Source organism: Lithobates pipiens, unplaced genomic scaffold (assembly GCF_037356315.1).
Source record: "Lithobates pipiens isolate NorthernLeopardFrog02 unplaced genomic scaffold, aLitPip1_a1.2 Scaffold_1, whole genome shotgun sequence".
In the NCBI taxonomy this organism is placed as follows: Eukaryota; Metazoa; Chordata; class Amphibia; order Anura; family Ranidae; genus Lithobates; species Lithobates pipiens.
Window position 1 is genome coordinate 196702369 of NW_027507685.1, and position 15793 is coordinate 196718161.

General features: G+C 41.5%; 1 protein-coding gene across 1 annotated transcript in view; it reads right to left on the minus strand.

Annotated features, from left to right (window-relative positions):
• Positions 1–8396: 8396 nt before the first annotated feature.
• DLL3 (delta like canonical Notch ligand 3) overlaps positions 8397–15793 on the minus strand; it is a 58829-nt gene continuing 51432 nt past the window's right edge. The window contains exons 8-9 of the mRNA XM_077479834.1: positions 14555–14666; positions 8397–10807 (exon numbers count right to left, since the gene is read on the minus strand). Coding sequence (XP_077335960.1) covers positions 10802–10807; positions 14555–14666 — 118 coding nt within the window. The 3' untranslated portion in view covers positions 8397–10801. The remainder of the gene's footprint in view (positions 10808–14554; positions 14667–15793) is intronic.

Here is a 15793-nt window from a genome sequence, read left to right on the forward strand (position 1 = left end):
GGATCACATGCATTTTCATTTTATTTTATATGTATAACCATAGCACATGCATTTCACTATATGGACTTTATTTAAAATGTTTGTATCATTAAGTTTGATAATAACGTATTGCTGTGGATACAGTTGCACTAATTATTGGTAACTTTGATTTCTAAAAGTATCAGAAACCCAACGTATTACTCATTCAAGCGCTCAGAATGGAAAAAAGTTGTCAGCGCACTGTAGCTGCTGTTATAAAAGTAAATAATTTAAAAAGATGCAAAGATAAAATATAAATAACATACCCTGGTATTAACAGCGCTTAAAACACATATAACCAAAGATTTTAAAGTGCACTTTTGCACTTTAACATCTTTGGTTATATGTGTTTCAAGCGCTGTTAATGCCAGGGTATTTTATCTTTGCATCTTTTTTATTAACTTTGATTTCTATTTGGTTATTTAAGCACATCATCTGAGCAACGCGACATCCACATTTTTATAGTAATCAGCACTCTGTGTGGGAACAAATATTGATGTCAGCAATGGCTCCACATTGCTATACACTATATACTCAAAAGTATTGGGACACCTGCCTTTACACGCACATAAACTTTAATAGGATCCCAGTCTTAGTCCGTATGGTTCAGTATTGTGTTGGCCCACCCTCTGCAGCTATAACAACTTCAACTCTTCTGGGAAGGCCGTCCACAAGGTTTAGGAGTGTGTCTATGGGAATGTTTGACCATTTTTCCAGAAGCACATTTGTGAGGTCAGCCACTGATGTGGATGAGAAGGTCTGGCTTGCAGTTTCCGCTCAAATTCATCCCAAAAGTGTTCTAACGGGTTGAAGTCAGGACTCTGTGCATGCCAGTCAAGTTCCTCCACCCCAAACCCGCTCATCCATGTTTTTATGAACCTTGCTTTGTAGCACTGCTCCAAATTGTATTTGTTTTTCAGGGGTTGGGCTTGGCCCCTTAGTTCCAGTAAAGGGAACACTTAAGGCGTCAGCATACCAAGACATTTTGTACAATTTCATGCTCCCAACTGTGGGAACAGTTTGGGGATGGTCCCTTCCTGTTACAACATGACTGCGCACCAGTGCACAAAGCAAGGTCCATAAAAGACATGGATGAGCAGGTTTGGGTTGGAGGAACTTGACTGGCCTGCATAGTCCTGACCTCAACCCGATACCTTTGGGGTGAATTAGAGGGGAGGCTGCGAGTCAGGCCTTCTCACCAACATCAGTGCCTGACCTTACAAATTTTCTTCTGGAAGAATGGTCAAACATTGCCATAGATGCACTCCTAAACCTTGTGGACAGCCTTTTTAGAGGAGTTGAAGCTGTTATAGCGAATTTATCCCAAAGGTTTTAGTGAATGTACAGTATCTCACAAAAGTGAGTACACCCCTCACATTTTTGTAAATATTTTATTATATCTTTTCATGTAACACAGCCATTAATGTCTAAACCACTGGCAACAAAAGTGAATACACTCTGAGGCCGCGTACACACGGGCGGACTGTCTGCCCAACTTAGTCCGCTGAACGGTGTTTCAGCGGACAATCCGCTCGTGTGTGGGCTTCAGCTGACTTTTTCAGCGGACAGTCTGACAAACAAAGTCTTACGGAATTTCCATAAGACAGTCCGTTCAAACTTGGTTTTGTCCATCCAAACTTGGTTTCAGCGGACAGTCCGCTCGTGTGTAGGCAAGTTGGACGGACTAAGTATGGCGCATGCTCAGAAAGGGTTTACACGGCCGAAGGTTGCATTGCAGTGTATAGGACGTCGTTTTTCTAGTCCCGTCGTACGTGCTGTACACGTCATCGCGCACGCTTTCAGCGGACTGTCTGCTCATCGTGTGTGATCAAGTCCGTTCATGCTAATTTTGAACGGACTGTCTGACGGATTGTCTGCCGAACTTAGTTGGGCAGACAATCCGCCCGTGTGTACGCGGCCTAAGTGAAAATGTCCAAATTGGGCCCAATTAGCCATTTTTCCTCCCTGGTGTCATGTGTCTCATTAGTGTTACACGGTCTCAGGTGTCAATGGGGAGCAGGTGTGTTAAATTTTGTTATCATGTTCACTCTCTCATACTGGTCACTGGAAGTTCAACATGGCACCTTGTGGCAAAGAACTCTCAGAGGATCTGAAAAAAAGAACGGTTGCTCTACATAAAGATGGCCTAGGCTATAAGAGGATTGCCAAGACCCTGAAACTGAGCTGTGCATGATGGCCAAGACCATACATCGGTTTAAAAGGACAGGATCCACTCAGAACAGGCCTCGCCATGATCGACCAAAGAAGTTGATTGCACTTGTTCAGCTTCATATCCAGAGGTTGTCTTTGGGAAATAGACGTATGAGTGCTGCCAGTATTGCTGCAGAGGCTGAAGGGGTTGCATCAAATTGGTCTGCATGACTGTCATCCCAGAAGGAAGCCCCTTCTAAAGATGATGTACAAGAAAGCCTGCAAACAGTTTCCTGAAGACAAGCAGACCACAGGACATAGATTTCTGGAACCATGTCCTGTGGTCTGATGAGACCAAGATAAACTTATTTCGTTCAGATGGTGTCAAGTGTGTGTGGCGGCAACCAGGTGAGGAGGACAAAGACAAGTGTGTTTTGTCTACAGTCAAGCATGGTGGTGGGAGTCTCATGGTCTGGGATTGCATGAGTGCTGCCAGCACTGGGGAGCTACAGTTCATTGAGGGAAGCATGAATGCCAACATGTACTGTGACTTACTGAAGCAGAGCATGATTCCCCCAAACACACCGCCAAGACAACCACTGCCTTGCTAAAGAAGCGGAGGGTAAAGGTGATAGACTGGGCAAGCATGTCTCCAGACCTAAACCCTATAGAGCATTTGTGGGGCATCATCAAATGGAAGTTGGAGGAGCGCAAGGTCTCTACCATCCATCAGCTCTGTGATGTGGTCATGGAGGAGTGGAAGAGGACTCCAGTGGCAACCTGTGAAGCTCTGGTGAACTCCATGCCCAAGAGGGTTAAGACAGTGCTGGAAAATAATGGTGGCCACACAAAATATTGACACTTTGAGTACACCCCTAAGTTAAAATGTCCAAGTTGGGCTCACTTTCGTTGCCAGTGGTTTAGCCATTAATGGCTTTGTGTTGAGTTATTTTGAGGGGACAGCAAATTTAAACTGTTATACAAGCTGTACACTCACTACTTTACATTATAGCAAAGTGTATTTTGTTCAGTGTTGTCACATTAAAAGATATAATAAAATATTTACAATAATGTAAGGGGTGTACTCACTTTTCTGAGATACTGTATATAGATCACAAATACACCTAAGAGCACCCTATATTTCTACACGCAGGAGTAACACACTCAATACTACATGAAGATTGATATTTATCATTGAAGATATATGGACATTATTGTTGACTTTTAGCAAACACTTTTTGTTTTGGGACCATTTGTTACTTAGAATTGCTTTTGATATTTGGTCACTTTTTTTTTTTTTTTACTTTAAAAATATTTTGTGAGAGGATATGATGTGTAGCGCCACCTAATGTTTGTAAATATTTTGCTTTTACAGACACTTTATGTAATTTAATCAGTACAAGCAAATGACCACTGCCCCACCTATAACTGGACTTTGCAGCATGGACTGGCAGTTGTAAACAACTTGTGTCTGTTTACATTCCGCATACCTCTGAGTTTGATCAGGCTTGCTAAAATAATAAAGGAGAACTGCATCCTCTTCTGTTTGGGTAGACTGGATCGGAGGCAGCCGGGTGTAAATGGACAGCAGAGGCCATTTACACTCAGCCGCCCATGAAGCAGGGTAGGATCTGTCCATGTCCGCTCTGCATAAACTGAGCAGACACAGACCTTTCAGCCACCCCGTTCTGCTAGGATCTGATCAGAATGGAAGATGACCATATGAAAAGGCCCTAAATACACGATATTCAGCATTGGGTGCTGGACCAGCTTGCTGATAGTGCTTGCACAGCTTGCTGTAGTTTGTGCAAGCTGATAAAACCTTCATCATTGTCTTTGAACATAGAAAACATTTCTGTGTGTGTCCTAAAACTATTCTTATGGCCCACCAACAAGTCATGTTCTGTAGATACAGGTAGCTAGCCTGCATTGCTGAGCCACTAATTTAAACGCCATGGCATATGAGGGTGTCTGTACGAAAAATGTGCAGTACAGTAGATGTACATCATCACTGACCCTAATTGTCTGCTTATCAGAGATTGGCTGGGGATGGTTTTCTTCACAAAACAAAACTTCAGCCAACCTGCTTTTCTTTGAAGAGTTCAGCTGCCATCCCCTGCACTTTCCACAAAAGGTTCAGAATGTTTATATAATGAATAATTGACTGCAAGCAGCTGGAGATGCATTAGGCAGATGTGAGGATCAATTTAGGTTATATTTTATTTTTAAAGCTGCGTCCTTGAAACCTAAACTCCAGGGAATCAGCTGAATGTACAGTGGAAATATATTCAGCATATATACTCTTTCATGCTGAAGAATTTGCAATTCTGTTCATGCATTATTGTATTAGACACATCATTTCTTTGCCACTAGTTCTTTATTATTTCAGCTTTGACGCCTCTTTTGTCAGCTCTGCTTTCAACCAATTCAGACAGCATCAACTCTTTGAAGATTCATTGTGCATTATAGGGGTCATATACACTTCAACAATCAGATTGATTTCTTTTCCGATCAATATCTTCCAATATGTCATCTATAATTGACAACTCTTTCGACTGTCATACATGGGGAAGTGGATTTTTATCAATAGTTAAGATACAGTCATAACTTTTGATCATGAGTTATCGATCACATCTCTGTTTTCCATCTTGGAATCTCATAAACTGCTCATTCAAAATCTCAGTGCTGTGGGTCAAGGTAAAACGGTTGATAATTTTCCGTCCTGGACGATCGCCTCAGTTTGATTGAATCCCATCTAAATTTATTAGAAGGGAAGTTATGGCTTTTTGATCAGATAGATTAAAACACACATAAAGGCTCGTCCTTTCTAACAAATCTTTTACAAATATGTGGAAAGTGCAGCGTGCATTTGTATTCAGCCCCCCTGAGTCAATACTTTTGTAGAACCACCTTTCACTGCAATTACAGCTGCAAGTCTTTTTGGGGATGTCTATACCAGCTTTACACATCTAGAGAGTGACATTTTTGCCCATTCTTTGCATAATAGATCAAGCTCTGTCAGATTGGATTGAGAGCATCTGTGAATAGCAATTTTCAAGTCTTGCCACAGATTCTCAATTGGATTTAGGTCTGGACTTTGACTGGGCCTTCTAACACATGAATATGCTTTGATTTAAACCATTCCATTGTAGTTCTGGCTGTATGTTTAGGGTCATTGTCCTGCTAGAAGGTGAACTTCCACCCCAGTCTGAGGTCTTTTGCAGACTCTAACAGGTTTTCTTCTAAGATTGCCCTGTATTTGGTTCCATCCATCATCCCATCAACTCTGACCAGCTTCCCTGTCCATGCTGAAGAAAAGCTCCACAACATGATACTGCCACCACCATACCACCATGTTTCATGGTGGGGATGGTGTGTTCAGGGTGATGTGCAGTGTTAGGCCGCGTACACACGGGCGGATTGTCTGCCCAACTAAGTTCGGCAGACAATCCGACAGACAGTCCGTTCAAAATTTGCATGAACGGACTTGACCACACATGATGAGCAGACAGTCCGCTGAAAGCGTGCGTGATGACAGCACGTACGACGGGATTAGAAAAACGACGTCCTATACACTGCAATGCAACCTTCGGCCATGTAAACCCTTTCTGAGCATGCGCCATACTTAGTCCGTCCAACTTGCCTACACACGAGCGGACTGTCCGCTGAAACCAAGTTTGGACGGACAAAACCAAGTTTGAACGGACTGTCTTACGGAAATTCCGTAGGACTTTGTTCGTCAGACTGTCCGCTGAAAAAGTCAGCTGAAGCCCACACACGAGTGGATTGTCCGCTGAAACACTGTTCAGCGGACTAAGTTGGGCAGACAGTCCGCCCGTGTGTACGCGGCCTCAGTTTTCACACATAGCGTTTTTCTTTTAGGTCAAAAAGTTCAATTTTGGTCTCATCTCACCAGAGCACCTTCTTCCACATGTTTTCTGTGTCCCTCACATGACTTCTCACAAACTGCAAACAGGACTTCTTACTGCTTTCTATAAACAATGACTTTCGTCTTGCAACTCTTCCATAAAGGCCAGATTTGTGGAGTGCACGACTAATAGTCATCCTGTGGACCAATTCTCCCACCAGAGCTGTGAATCTCTGCAGCTCCTCCAGAGTTTCCACAGGCCTATTGGCTGCTTCTCTGAATAATGCTCTCCTTGCCCTGCCTGTCAGTTTTAATTGGATGTCTGTGTCTTGGTAGGTTTGCAGTTGTGCCATACTCTTTCCATTTTCGGATAATGGATTGAACAGTGCTCCGTGAGATGTTCAAAGCTTGGGCTTTTCTTTTTATAATCTAACTCTGATTTAAACTTCTCCACAACTTTATCCCTGACCTCTCTGATGTGTTCCTTGGCCTTTATGATGCTGTTTGTTCACTAAGGTTCTCCAATAAATCTCTGAAGGCTTCAAAGAACACCTGTATTTATACTGAGATTGAACTGCACACAGGTGGACTTTTTACTAATTAGGTGACTTCTGAATGCAATTGGTTCCACTAGATTTTAGTTAGGGGTATCAGAGTAAAGGGGGCTGAATACAAATGCACGCCACTCTTTTCAGATATTTATTTGTAAAAAAAATGTAAAATCATTTTCCTTTCACTTCACACTTATGTGCCACTTTGTGTTTTTTTATTACATAAAACCCTAATAAAATAAATTTACGTTTTTGGTTGTAACATGAGAAAATATAGACAATGTCAAGGGGTATAAATACTTTTTCAAGACACTGTACATGCATAATTCGATGAAAAAAAAATTGTGGGGAAAAAAAATACCTGAACAGAACAAGTAAAAGAAAAAACTGCATATTTGCCCCTCCGTCAGGCAGCAGGTCTACTCTTAGCGCCTATGCAGACCTAGGCGTACCATTGCTATCCGACATTTCTGGACACATCAGTTAGCATGTCCCCCATTGCTTCCGCCAACTGCTGTCTCTGCAGGACACAATAGGGATGCAAGTGGGAGGCACCTGTGCAGCTGAAGTTTTGGATAACGGGGGGGTTCCCATAGTTCTGAAAGACTGCTAAGAATGGACTTGTCACCTGTCGGACAGGTAAGTATACACCTGTTTATAGACTGACACTGTTTGGATTTCTTTAACTTAGTGACAGAGCTGGTTCAATTGCTAAATTGGTTGTGTCACTCTTCTGCCTATGTAGTGTTAATTAAGGGAATGGAGTATAGATTAAACATACACTAATGGAGCTACAGTATCATCCTGATATATATGGTGAAGGAAAGGTAAGGGAGGCTTTGGAACTTTAAATTTACCCCTGGTGTCTCTTATGTATGATTCAACCGAACATATACGTTAATAAACACGACTTTATTAAATACAATTTAAAACCACATAGAAATCATAATAGACATTAGATACATCACAAAGACAAGCGATCTGTGTCCTTTCGATTTGTCCTTTCCGCAAAACACATAGAAAATTGAAAAAATCTGACATATCTGAAACACCTTGCAACTTTTGCATCCCCAGGGGGGGCTAAGTTATGCCTTTTAGGCCTCTTTCACACTGGGGCGGCGTCGGCGGTAAGATTGCGCTATTTTTACTGCCATTTTAGCGGCAGCCGAGAAAGGGTTAAAACCACCGCAAAGCGTTGCTGCAGCAGCGCTTTGCCTGCGGTATAGCCGCGCTGCCCCATTGATTTCAATGGGCAGGAGCGGTGTATATACCGCTCCTTAACCACTCCAAAGATGCTGCTAGCAGGACTTTTTTTACTGTCTTGCCAGCGCACCTCTCCAGTGTGAAAGCGGCTGTTTCAGGTCGGTTTGCAGGCGCTATTTTTAGCGCAGTAGTGCCTGCAAAACGGTCCAATGTGAAAGGGGTCTAATGTCTATTATGATTTCTATATGGTTTTAAATTATATTTAATAAAATTGTGTTTTACATGTATTAAAGTGGTTGTAAACCCTTACAAACCACTTTGACCTACAGGTAAGCCTAGATTAAGGCTTACCTGTAGGTCCAAGAAATATCTTCTGATCAGGGTTTACTTCCTCTTTAACTTATATGTTCTGTTAAATCATACACAAGTGACACTAGGGGTATATTTAAAGTCTCAAAGACTCCCTCAACTTTCCTTCACCTAGTGAAAAATAGGCTCATTGGTTGCCTAGCTCCTGACATTATCACGGACCCACTATACCTTGTGATTGCATGTATTAACATTTACTTACATTATCAGGTTCATAAGCAATAAAAAAACAAACGCACATTACAATATACCTTTAATAAATAAGCAGACTTTAGTGAACACTTGGAATAAAATAAATAAAGCGAGGTATGTGGCAAATACATACTGTCATAAAGTAGTAAAAATAAAACAGGTCAGGTATTTCTGAGTAAGGTTTGTTTCTTGCATGGGCAGAGCACAAAACTCTTAGTTTCTAGTCACTTGGGAAAATACAATGGGTGTAAATGACATCAATCACTTAGGACTCTAAATCTCAGCAGCCTTTGCATCCTTCCCACTGCTATAGGCAAGGTACTCTCTGATACTGTTATTCACCAGGGTGGAGGAGTGTGACGTGGTAGGAGATACTAGCTGTTTGCTCCGGGGCGACAAAGCTGGGAATGGGCTACTTCCTTACAATGCCCTGATCAGGTTTGTACTCCTGCAGTGGCAGCACTCAGCAAAAGGTGACACTGCTGTTTTGACATTTAAAATAATTTATACAGCATTGTCACCTTGAAAAAGGAACACAGTAAAACTGACAGAATCAACACTAATGTTTGCCATTATAGCGAGGGAGAAAATCTAAAGCACTTTAGTCAAACAAAATAAAGATCTTTCTACTTTAGTGGTATTGTTTTTCACATAAATCTGGACATATATTTTATAGTTAAGTTAAAAAAGTTAACAAGTTAAAAAGCTAAAACCAGAATAAGAACCCGTTTTTAAAGTAATGTAGATAGTTTTGTGATTCCCTCACCCATACCCATACATATGGCTGCCTAGTATAAGGTGGATTCCAAATTGTCTGCAACTCTATTAACTGCATGGCACCACTCTTGCTTACTCTTTGGTGAAGCCCCCCGTCTACCCGTTGGATTGTATGCAGAGCAGGCAAGGCAAATAAATATAAAGGGAATGTCACATAATAATGTTGTCTGAATAAGCTTTTAATAACCTTTTACCTAAGAAGAACCCTTGAAATAACTGTCAGGTCTCAGAAAACTTGTGCTAAAACAAATCAATTGGTGGTCAGTGGGAAGAGTTTCCTATTACATTGGTGGTCAGTGGAAAGAATGCCCACAGTAATGGCCATAAAGCCGCCCCTACAGACAGCTTAAAAAAAAATCTGTGTGATGCCATTGACACTCTCAAGTGGCGTTGGACCTGGTTAATCAACTAAAGGAACCCTTAGCAACCTACAGAGGAACCCTAGGGTCTCATGGAACTTTGGTTGACAGTGGATGGTCTAGATTGACAAATTATTTCACAACAACAAGAAATACTTAAAGTGATTGTAAACGATCACCTTGTAAAACAACCCATTCAGTTTAAAAGGAAAAACATTTGTGTTTAAATACAAAAAAACATAAACGCCATTTTTCCTTTTTTATAAGTGATCACATTCTCTCTGTTCACAGCTGCATAAGAGCTGGGGGGGGAGGGAGGGTAAGCAACAGTGCACTGAGCTTCCCAGTGAAAGGCTGTGTAGGGACAGTGGTGGGAGGGACGTGCCAGGACAAGTCTAATGATTGGAGGAGAGTACATTGAGTACCCAGCATAGCTAGAGAACTGACCACAGTGTGCTCTCCTGCTTAGTGTCATCAGTTTGTAATAGGAAAGCAGAGGGACTGTCAGGAACACCAGGGATTTCACACAAAGAAAGCAATAATAAGAGAACAGGATACTTTTACATGGTACAGCAGGCACATATCAGGAATATGAAATGTTGGGGTAACAAACACTTAAAAAGAAAAAAAGGGTATTTATATATTTGTTTGGAGTACTTCTGTCTTGAGTTGTAGTAAAAACTGTTTTTTATTCCATACTACCCTACAGCAAATCAAGCTCCTCCTAAGCACACGACTACATAACAAAAAGAACATTTTGAGGGTAGCATAAATATACATTTAATAAGTCCGTTTTTAATTATTATTATTATTTTTTTTTTTACAAAGGTAGGAAGGCTATAAACATATATACAGTCTATAAATTAAAATGCTTTGGATCAAAACCAGCACCCTTGACGTGCTCGACGCCTCCTGAATAAATAAAGCAAAGGTCCATCAGTCTTATTTTGATGCAAATTGCCAAAGCTGGAGATGATGAGGTGTTCATTTTTTGAACCGATTGACATTTTGGTCTCTTTTACAGTCTCGTTACATAGAACAAAAAGTGTCTTTTTTATTCTACAAATTCCAGCAGATGGAGTCTGCAACTAAACATCTTGTCTTTGGGGTATCATGAAATTAGCTTTTTTTTTACTGCAGTTCTATTTTTAGCAGCAGAGCAGATATTAAATATAAAAATATATATACATCTATTTAAATATGTACATGTCCAAATATTTCAATAAATAAATGTTTACTGGAAGTGAGGAAGAGATAGGTAGTATTTCCTTGAGCTGTACAGACAGAGGTCGGGTTCTTGTGTTAGAGGAGGGTTAGACCTGAGGAAAGAGAGAGCAGGAATTAATGTAAGACTTTGTTCAACTTATTTTGTAATGTGCAGTACTAGGCAGGCTAATAAAAAAAAAAAAAACATAGCAACAGCTGTTATATATGTATTTAAAGTTTGACAAACTCATAGTTGGTAAGGTTGAATAAAAACTGCAGTCCATCAAGTTCAACGTGTGTGCATGTATGTGTGTATGTCTTTACCACTCCCTATATCCATCCCTGTAGTTTGTGTTCAGTAAGATGTCCATCTTAAAAGTTTTTTTTATTTTTTTTAAATTAGTGACACTTCCCACTGAAAACACCAATTGTGGAAGGGAGTTCCATAACCTTTAAGGTTGAACCATTTCTCATCCAACTCCATTGAGTGATTTGACACTAAATAGTTTCCTCCCACTCTTGGAATCACTATTAGGATATTTGTATATTGGTATCATATTCCCTCTTAAGCATCTCTTTTTCCAAATTAATTTATTGTTTGTAATTGTTCCTCATAACTGAGGTCCTCCGGTTCCCTTATTAGTTTTGTTGTCCTTCTCTGTACCCTCTCCAATTCCATTACATCTTTCCTGAGGACTGGTGACCATAACTGGACGGCATAGCTAAGATGTGGCCAAACCAGAGTTTTGTAAAGTGCTAGAATTATAGCTTTATCTCCTGAGTAAATACCCTGTTTAATGCATGGTAATATTCTACTGGCCTTGCTTGCTGCAGCTTGGCACTGCATGCTAATGCTGAGTCTCTTTCATCAACTAGGACTCCCAGATCTTTTTCCATCCTTTGATTTCCTCAGAGGTTTGCCCCTGTGTGTATAGCATGCCTTCATATTTTTAGCCCCCAAGTACATTACTTTACATTTCCCTACATTGAACCTCATTTGCCATGTGTTTGCCCACCCCTCTATTTTAGCAAGGTCTTCCTGTGAAGTTGCTATATCCTGTTGTGAAGTTACTGTCCTACTTATCTAAGTATCGTCAGTAATCACTGACGTTGAACTATTTATCCTAACCTCTATATCATATATGAACAAGTTAAACAGGATTGGTCCCAGGACAGAGCCCTGGTGTACTCCACTTATAACTCCAGACCATTCAGAAAATATGCTGTTTATCACCCGCCCCTGTAACCAGTTTTCTATCCAGGTACATTTACTATAGTCAACACCAATAGACCTTAATTTGTGGATTAAGAGTTTATAGGTATCGTGTCAAATGCTTTGGAAAAGGCTAGATACACCACATCCACAGGCCATCCTTTATCCAGATCAAAACTCAAAAAGAGTTTTGAAGGCAGGTCCACTTGTAAGACCAAGTTACATACCATACCCATATTTAGGGTTTAACATGCATTGTGGTGCCAAGTAGACTCCCTCATCCTGAAAACACTGCTCCCCCAAACAGCATGCAGGGGTTCTTCTCTGCAGCAGCAGCTGTCAGTTTTGAAATCAGTCACGGGGGCAGATTTGTAGTTCTTCATGGAATACAAGCGTGGTGATTACCACATTGTAAGTCTGTTGACATTACTTCTAACTCTAATTGAAAGCTGGTACCTTGGTATGGCTAGGGAGTTGGAACAAGAGTTTGCAGGAGCCTTCCTCAGTAGATAATGTCTGGACACATAGAAATGGTCCCTACACCCACAGGTGTTTCAGGATCGGTTTCACAAGTGAGAACAGGTTTATCACCAAGTACAGAGATCCTCTAACCAAAGCAGTGGATACTTCCTAGAATGCTTTCCTGTTTGTTTTGCAGGATCCAGGTCATGGGCATTCCTGTAGTCCTCATTACTCCATATTGGCCAAGGTAGATATGGTATACTTACCTGTTGCTCCCAGTGGATGCCCCACCAGATCATCTGAACCATCTGTCTCAGGGAACGATGTACTGCCCTGCTTCACAGTCGCTAGCTTTAACGCATAGCCATTGAAGCCCAGGTTCTGAGAGACAAGGACATTAATCAATTGTGGATTCCAATGATGTTATAAACTGGATGTCTATTTCCCAGGTCTTTTGTTGGACATGGAAGGCATCCTAGGAGTCTCATCATGGGATAAATCCTCTCCATCCTACAACTGGGTCTGGACCAGCATTAGTTTCTTGGTACTGTCTAATGTCCTGTTTCTGCCATTTCAGTTTTGTTTCAGAGACAGCTGACCTCTCAGTCTTTTATTAAGATCTTTTACAGTGAGTTTGTATCTGATTCTGTCTGCACTTCAGAAGTCGGCACTTGACATTCTTCTCTCTCTATCCTCACCCATAAGGAGGTATTCTTTTTGTCCATCACTTCTGTGAGGTGTCTGACCTGGCGATCTACTTCTGGAAGAAACAATTTCTGGTCTTGTATAAGAATGTGGTTGTGTTGAGGCCCAGGACTTCCTTCCTGGCAAAGGTTGTTTCTTTCTTTCACCTCAACCAGTTCATTGTTCTTCCATCCCTCTTACCCCTTTCAGTTTACTAAAAGAAAGTTTCCCTCCATTATCTAGATGTGGTTCCAGCTGGGAGTGTCTTTTTTTTTTTTATCCAACCACAGCTTCTTTCAACAAGACTGATTACCTATTTGTCATCCTGTATGGTCCCTGTAAAGGTGTGCCAGCTTCTTGTTACACCATCGCAAGGTAGCACAGACAGAGCATTAACCAAGCTTGTGGTCTCAATGGCCGGCTCTACTCTTTCCTGTCTGCATAATTTATTAAATCATTTAGTGTTTCTTGGGCATTTCAGCACCAAGCAACTGTTTCCTAGAATTGCAAGGCTGCCATCTGGTTTTCTGTTCATACTTTCTTTGAGTTCCACTAAGTGGATGTTATGGTTTTATCTGATGCTTTGAGCTGCAGGCAGTCCCCATTTTTTTGTTGTTTTTTTGGGCCTGTTTGCTTTGTAGCCCACCCCTCAGTTGGATGGCTTTTAGCCCACGTACACACGGTCGGAGATTTTGCCAACCAAATCTGTCGGATTTTGCCCGTCGGATTTAGTCCGACGGATTGTGTCCGAAACTGTTGCATACACACGGTCGGGCCAAGTTGGCGAAAAATCCGATCTTTCAGAACGTGATGACGTAATTTCGTTACGATGGGACTATATTCAGGCTAGTAGCCAATAGCTTTGATGTAGGAATTTGATCTGAGCATGCGTGGCACTTGGTCCGATCAAAATGCTCTACACATAAACGGATTAGGTCCGTCCGGCCCAGTTGGTCGGGAAATATTTCCAACATGTTGGAAATTTGGATCGGACGGAGATTCGTACGGAATCAGTCCGATGCATACCACACACAGTCGGATTATCTGACGACGCGGTCTGATAAGACTCATTCCGACAGATTCTCCGACCGTGTGTACAAGGGCTTAGACATCCCGAAGGTGAAAGAATTCCTGTGTCCCTCAATGGATGAGAAGAAAATAGGATGTTTGTACACACCCTATTCCTTTTTTCGGAGTCCATGAAGGGTCCCACCGCTGCTTTGCTACATAGTATGAGGGTTTTTCTGGGATGGTCTACAGTATTTTTTGTTTTCCAGTATATAATCTTCCTTTAGGTGATAGTACAACCCAAAGGTGAAGGACTTCAAGTGTCCCTCAATGCACCCCTCAAAAGGATTTTACGGTGAGTACAAAAATTCTATTACTTTTCATGATCTGCTGCCCCAATTTTCCTGTACCTTTCAACAATCTCTCCCATATGTATAAACAGATGGCACATAACAATTGAGTATAATAATACTTTGGAAGAATGGGTTGTTACCTCTGTTGCAAAGACACACTGTTCGGAGGAGCCGGGAAGCAGGTATATAGAGTGACAGAGAGCATCTTGGTGTTTCCCCAGGGCATTGCAGTTTCTAGAATCTGTCTTTGTTCTAAAGAAGAAATTGGCATAGTTATTATAGAGGCATGTAAAATTACGAATAACAGACTACAATAGTGTGGCACTTCTGCTTACCAATCTTTAAAACATGTCCTAAATGGTTACAGTATTGAAAAAAGAACTAATAATAAGAAAAATTAAACAGAAGTCAATGGTACATATTCTGTACGAGTGTAAGTGTACTTCAGATTTAGCTGTAATTGTTAAAATTATTGTAAGCTTTATTTTTATTTTTTAAACTACTTGTCCAAAGGACTAAACCAGGGTACCAATCTACTTGTCCCTCATGACAATCTACTTGTCCTGGTAAGGAATGTCTGGGATTGTAAGGGATTTATGGCAACTTAAACTTTTAATGTTTTTATATGGCGCTTTTTTATAATCCGCTGTTTATCTCCTTCTCACCTCCCTGCCTATCTCCCCCACCACACCCGGGGACTAGCAGGGAAGGGAGAGACCTTGCAATGGGACAAGTGCCAATTGGGTCCTCGTCGGGAAAGGGGAGTGTTGGGCTCTCTTAACACTCAACAGAAGCGCATCTGCCAAGCAAATTAATAAGGCACCGACCTCGATGAGAAAAAAACAAAAATGTATTCCTTCAGGTTACCCTCACACACAGAAGCACTTGGGTATTTAGTACAAGCTCATTCTAAGCAGCCAAATCAAGCTCTGCTTTTCTGCTCCGCTAAGGGGCAGAAAATAAAGTAAACCCTACTGCTTGTCTGCATGTAGCACCTGCCCAGTGCCCAGAACTTCATGTCCCAGGCATTGGGTAATATGATTTGTGCACCCTTGGGTTTGTACTTACCTGCTCTTTACAGTGGAATTGCAAAAATTGGCCCTGAACCTCCTTATCTTGTCTCCCCCACCGGCACTCTTGGCTCCTCCTCTTTGCCACTTGCTATGGGGGTACACCTGATGGCTCACTAACAAGCCACACCGCCTGCATCTATAGACATACAGCCCTGCTTGGACCTGTCCCCCATTCCCTCAACTAAGCCCGTGAGAGCGGGGAGAAGGGAGAGAGTTGGTACAGCTAGGCACAGCACTTGATCAAGTGAGGATTCAGGTAAGTATAAGAAGGGGGGAGCGGCATACTGCTGTCTAAATATTTTTTAC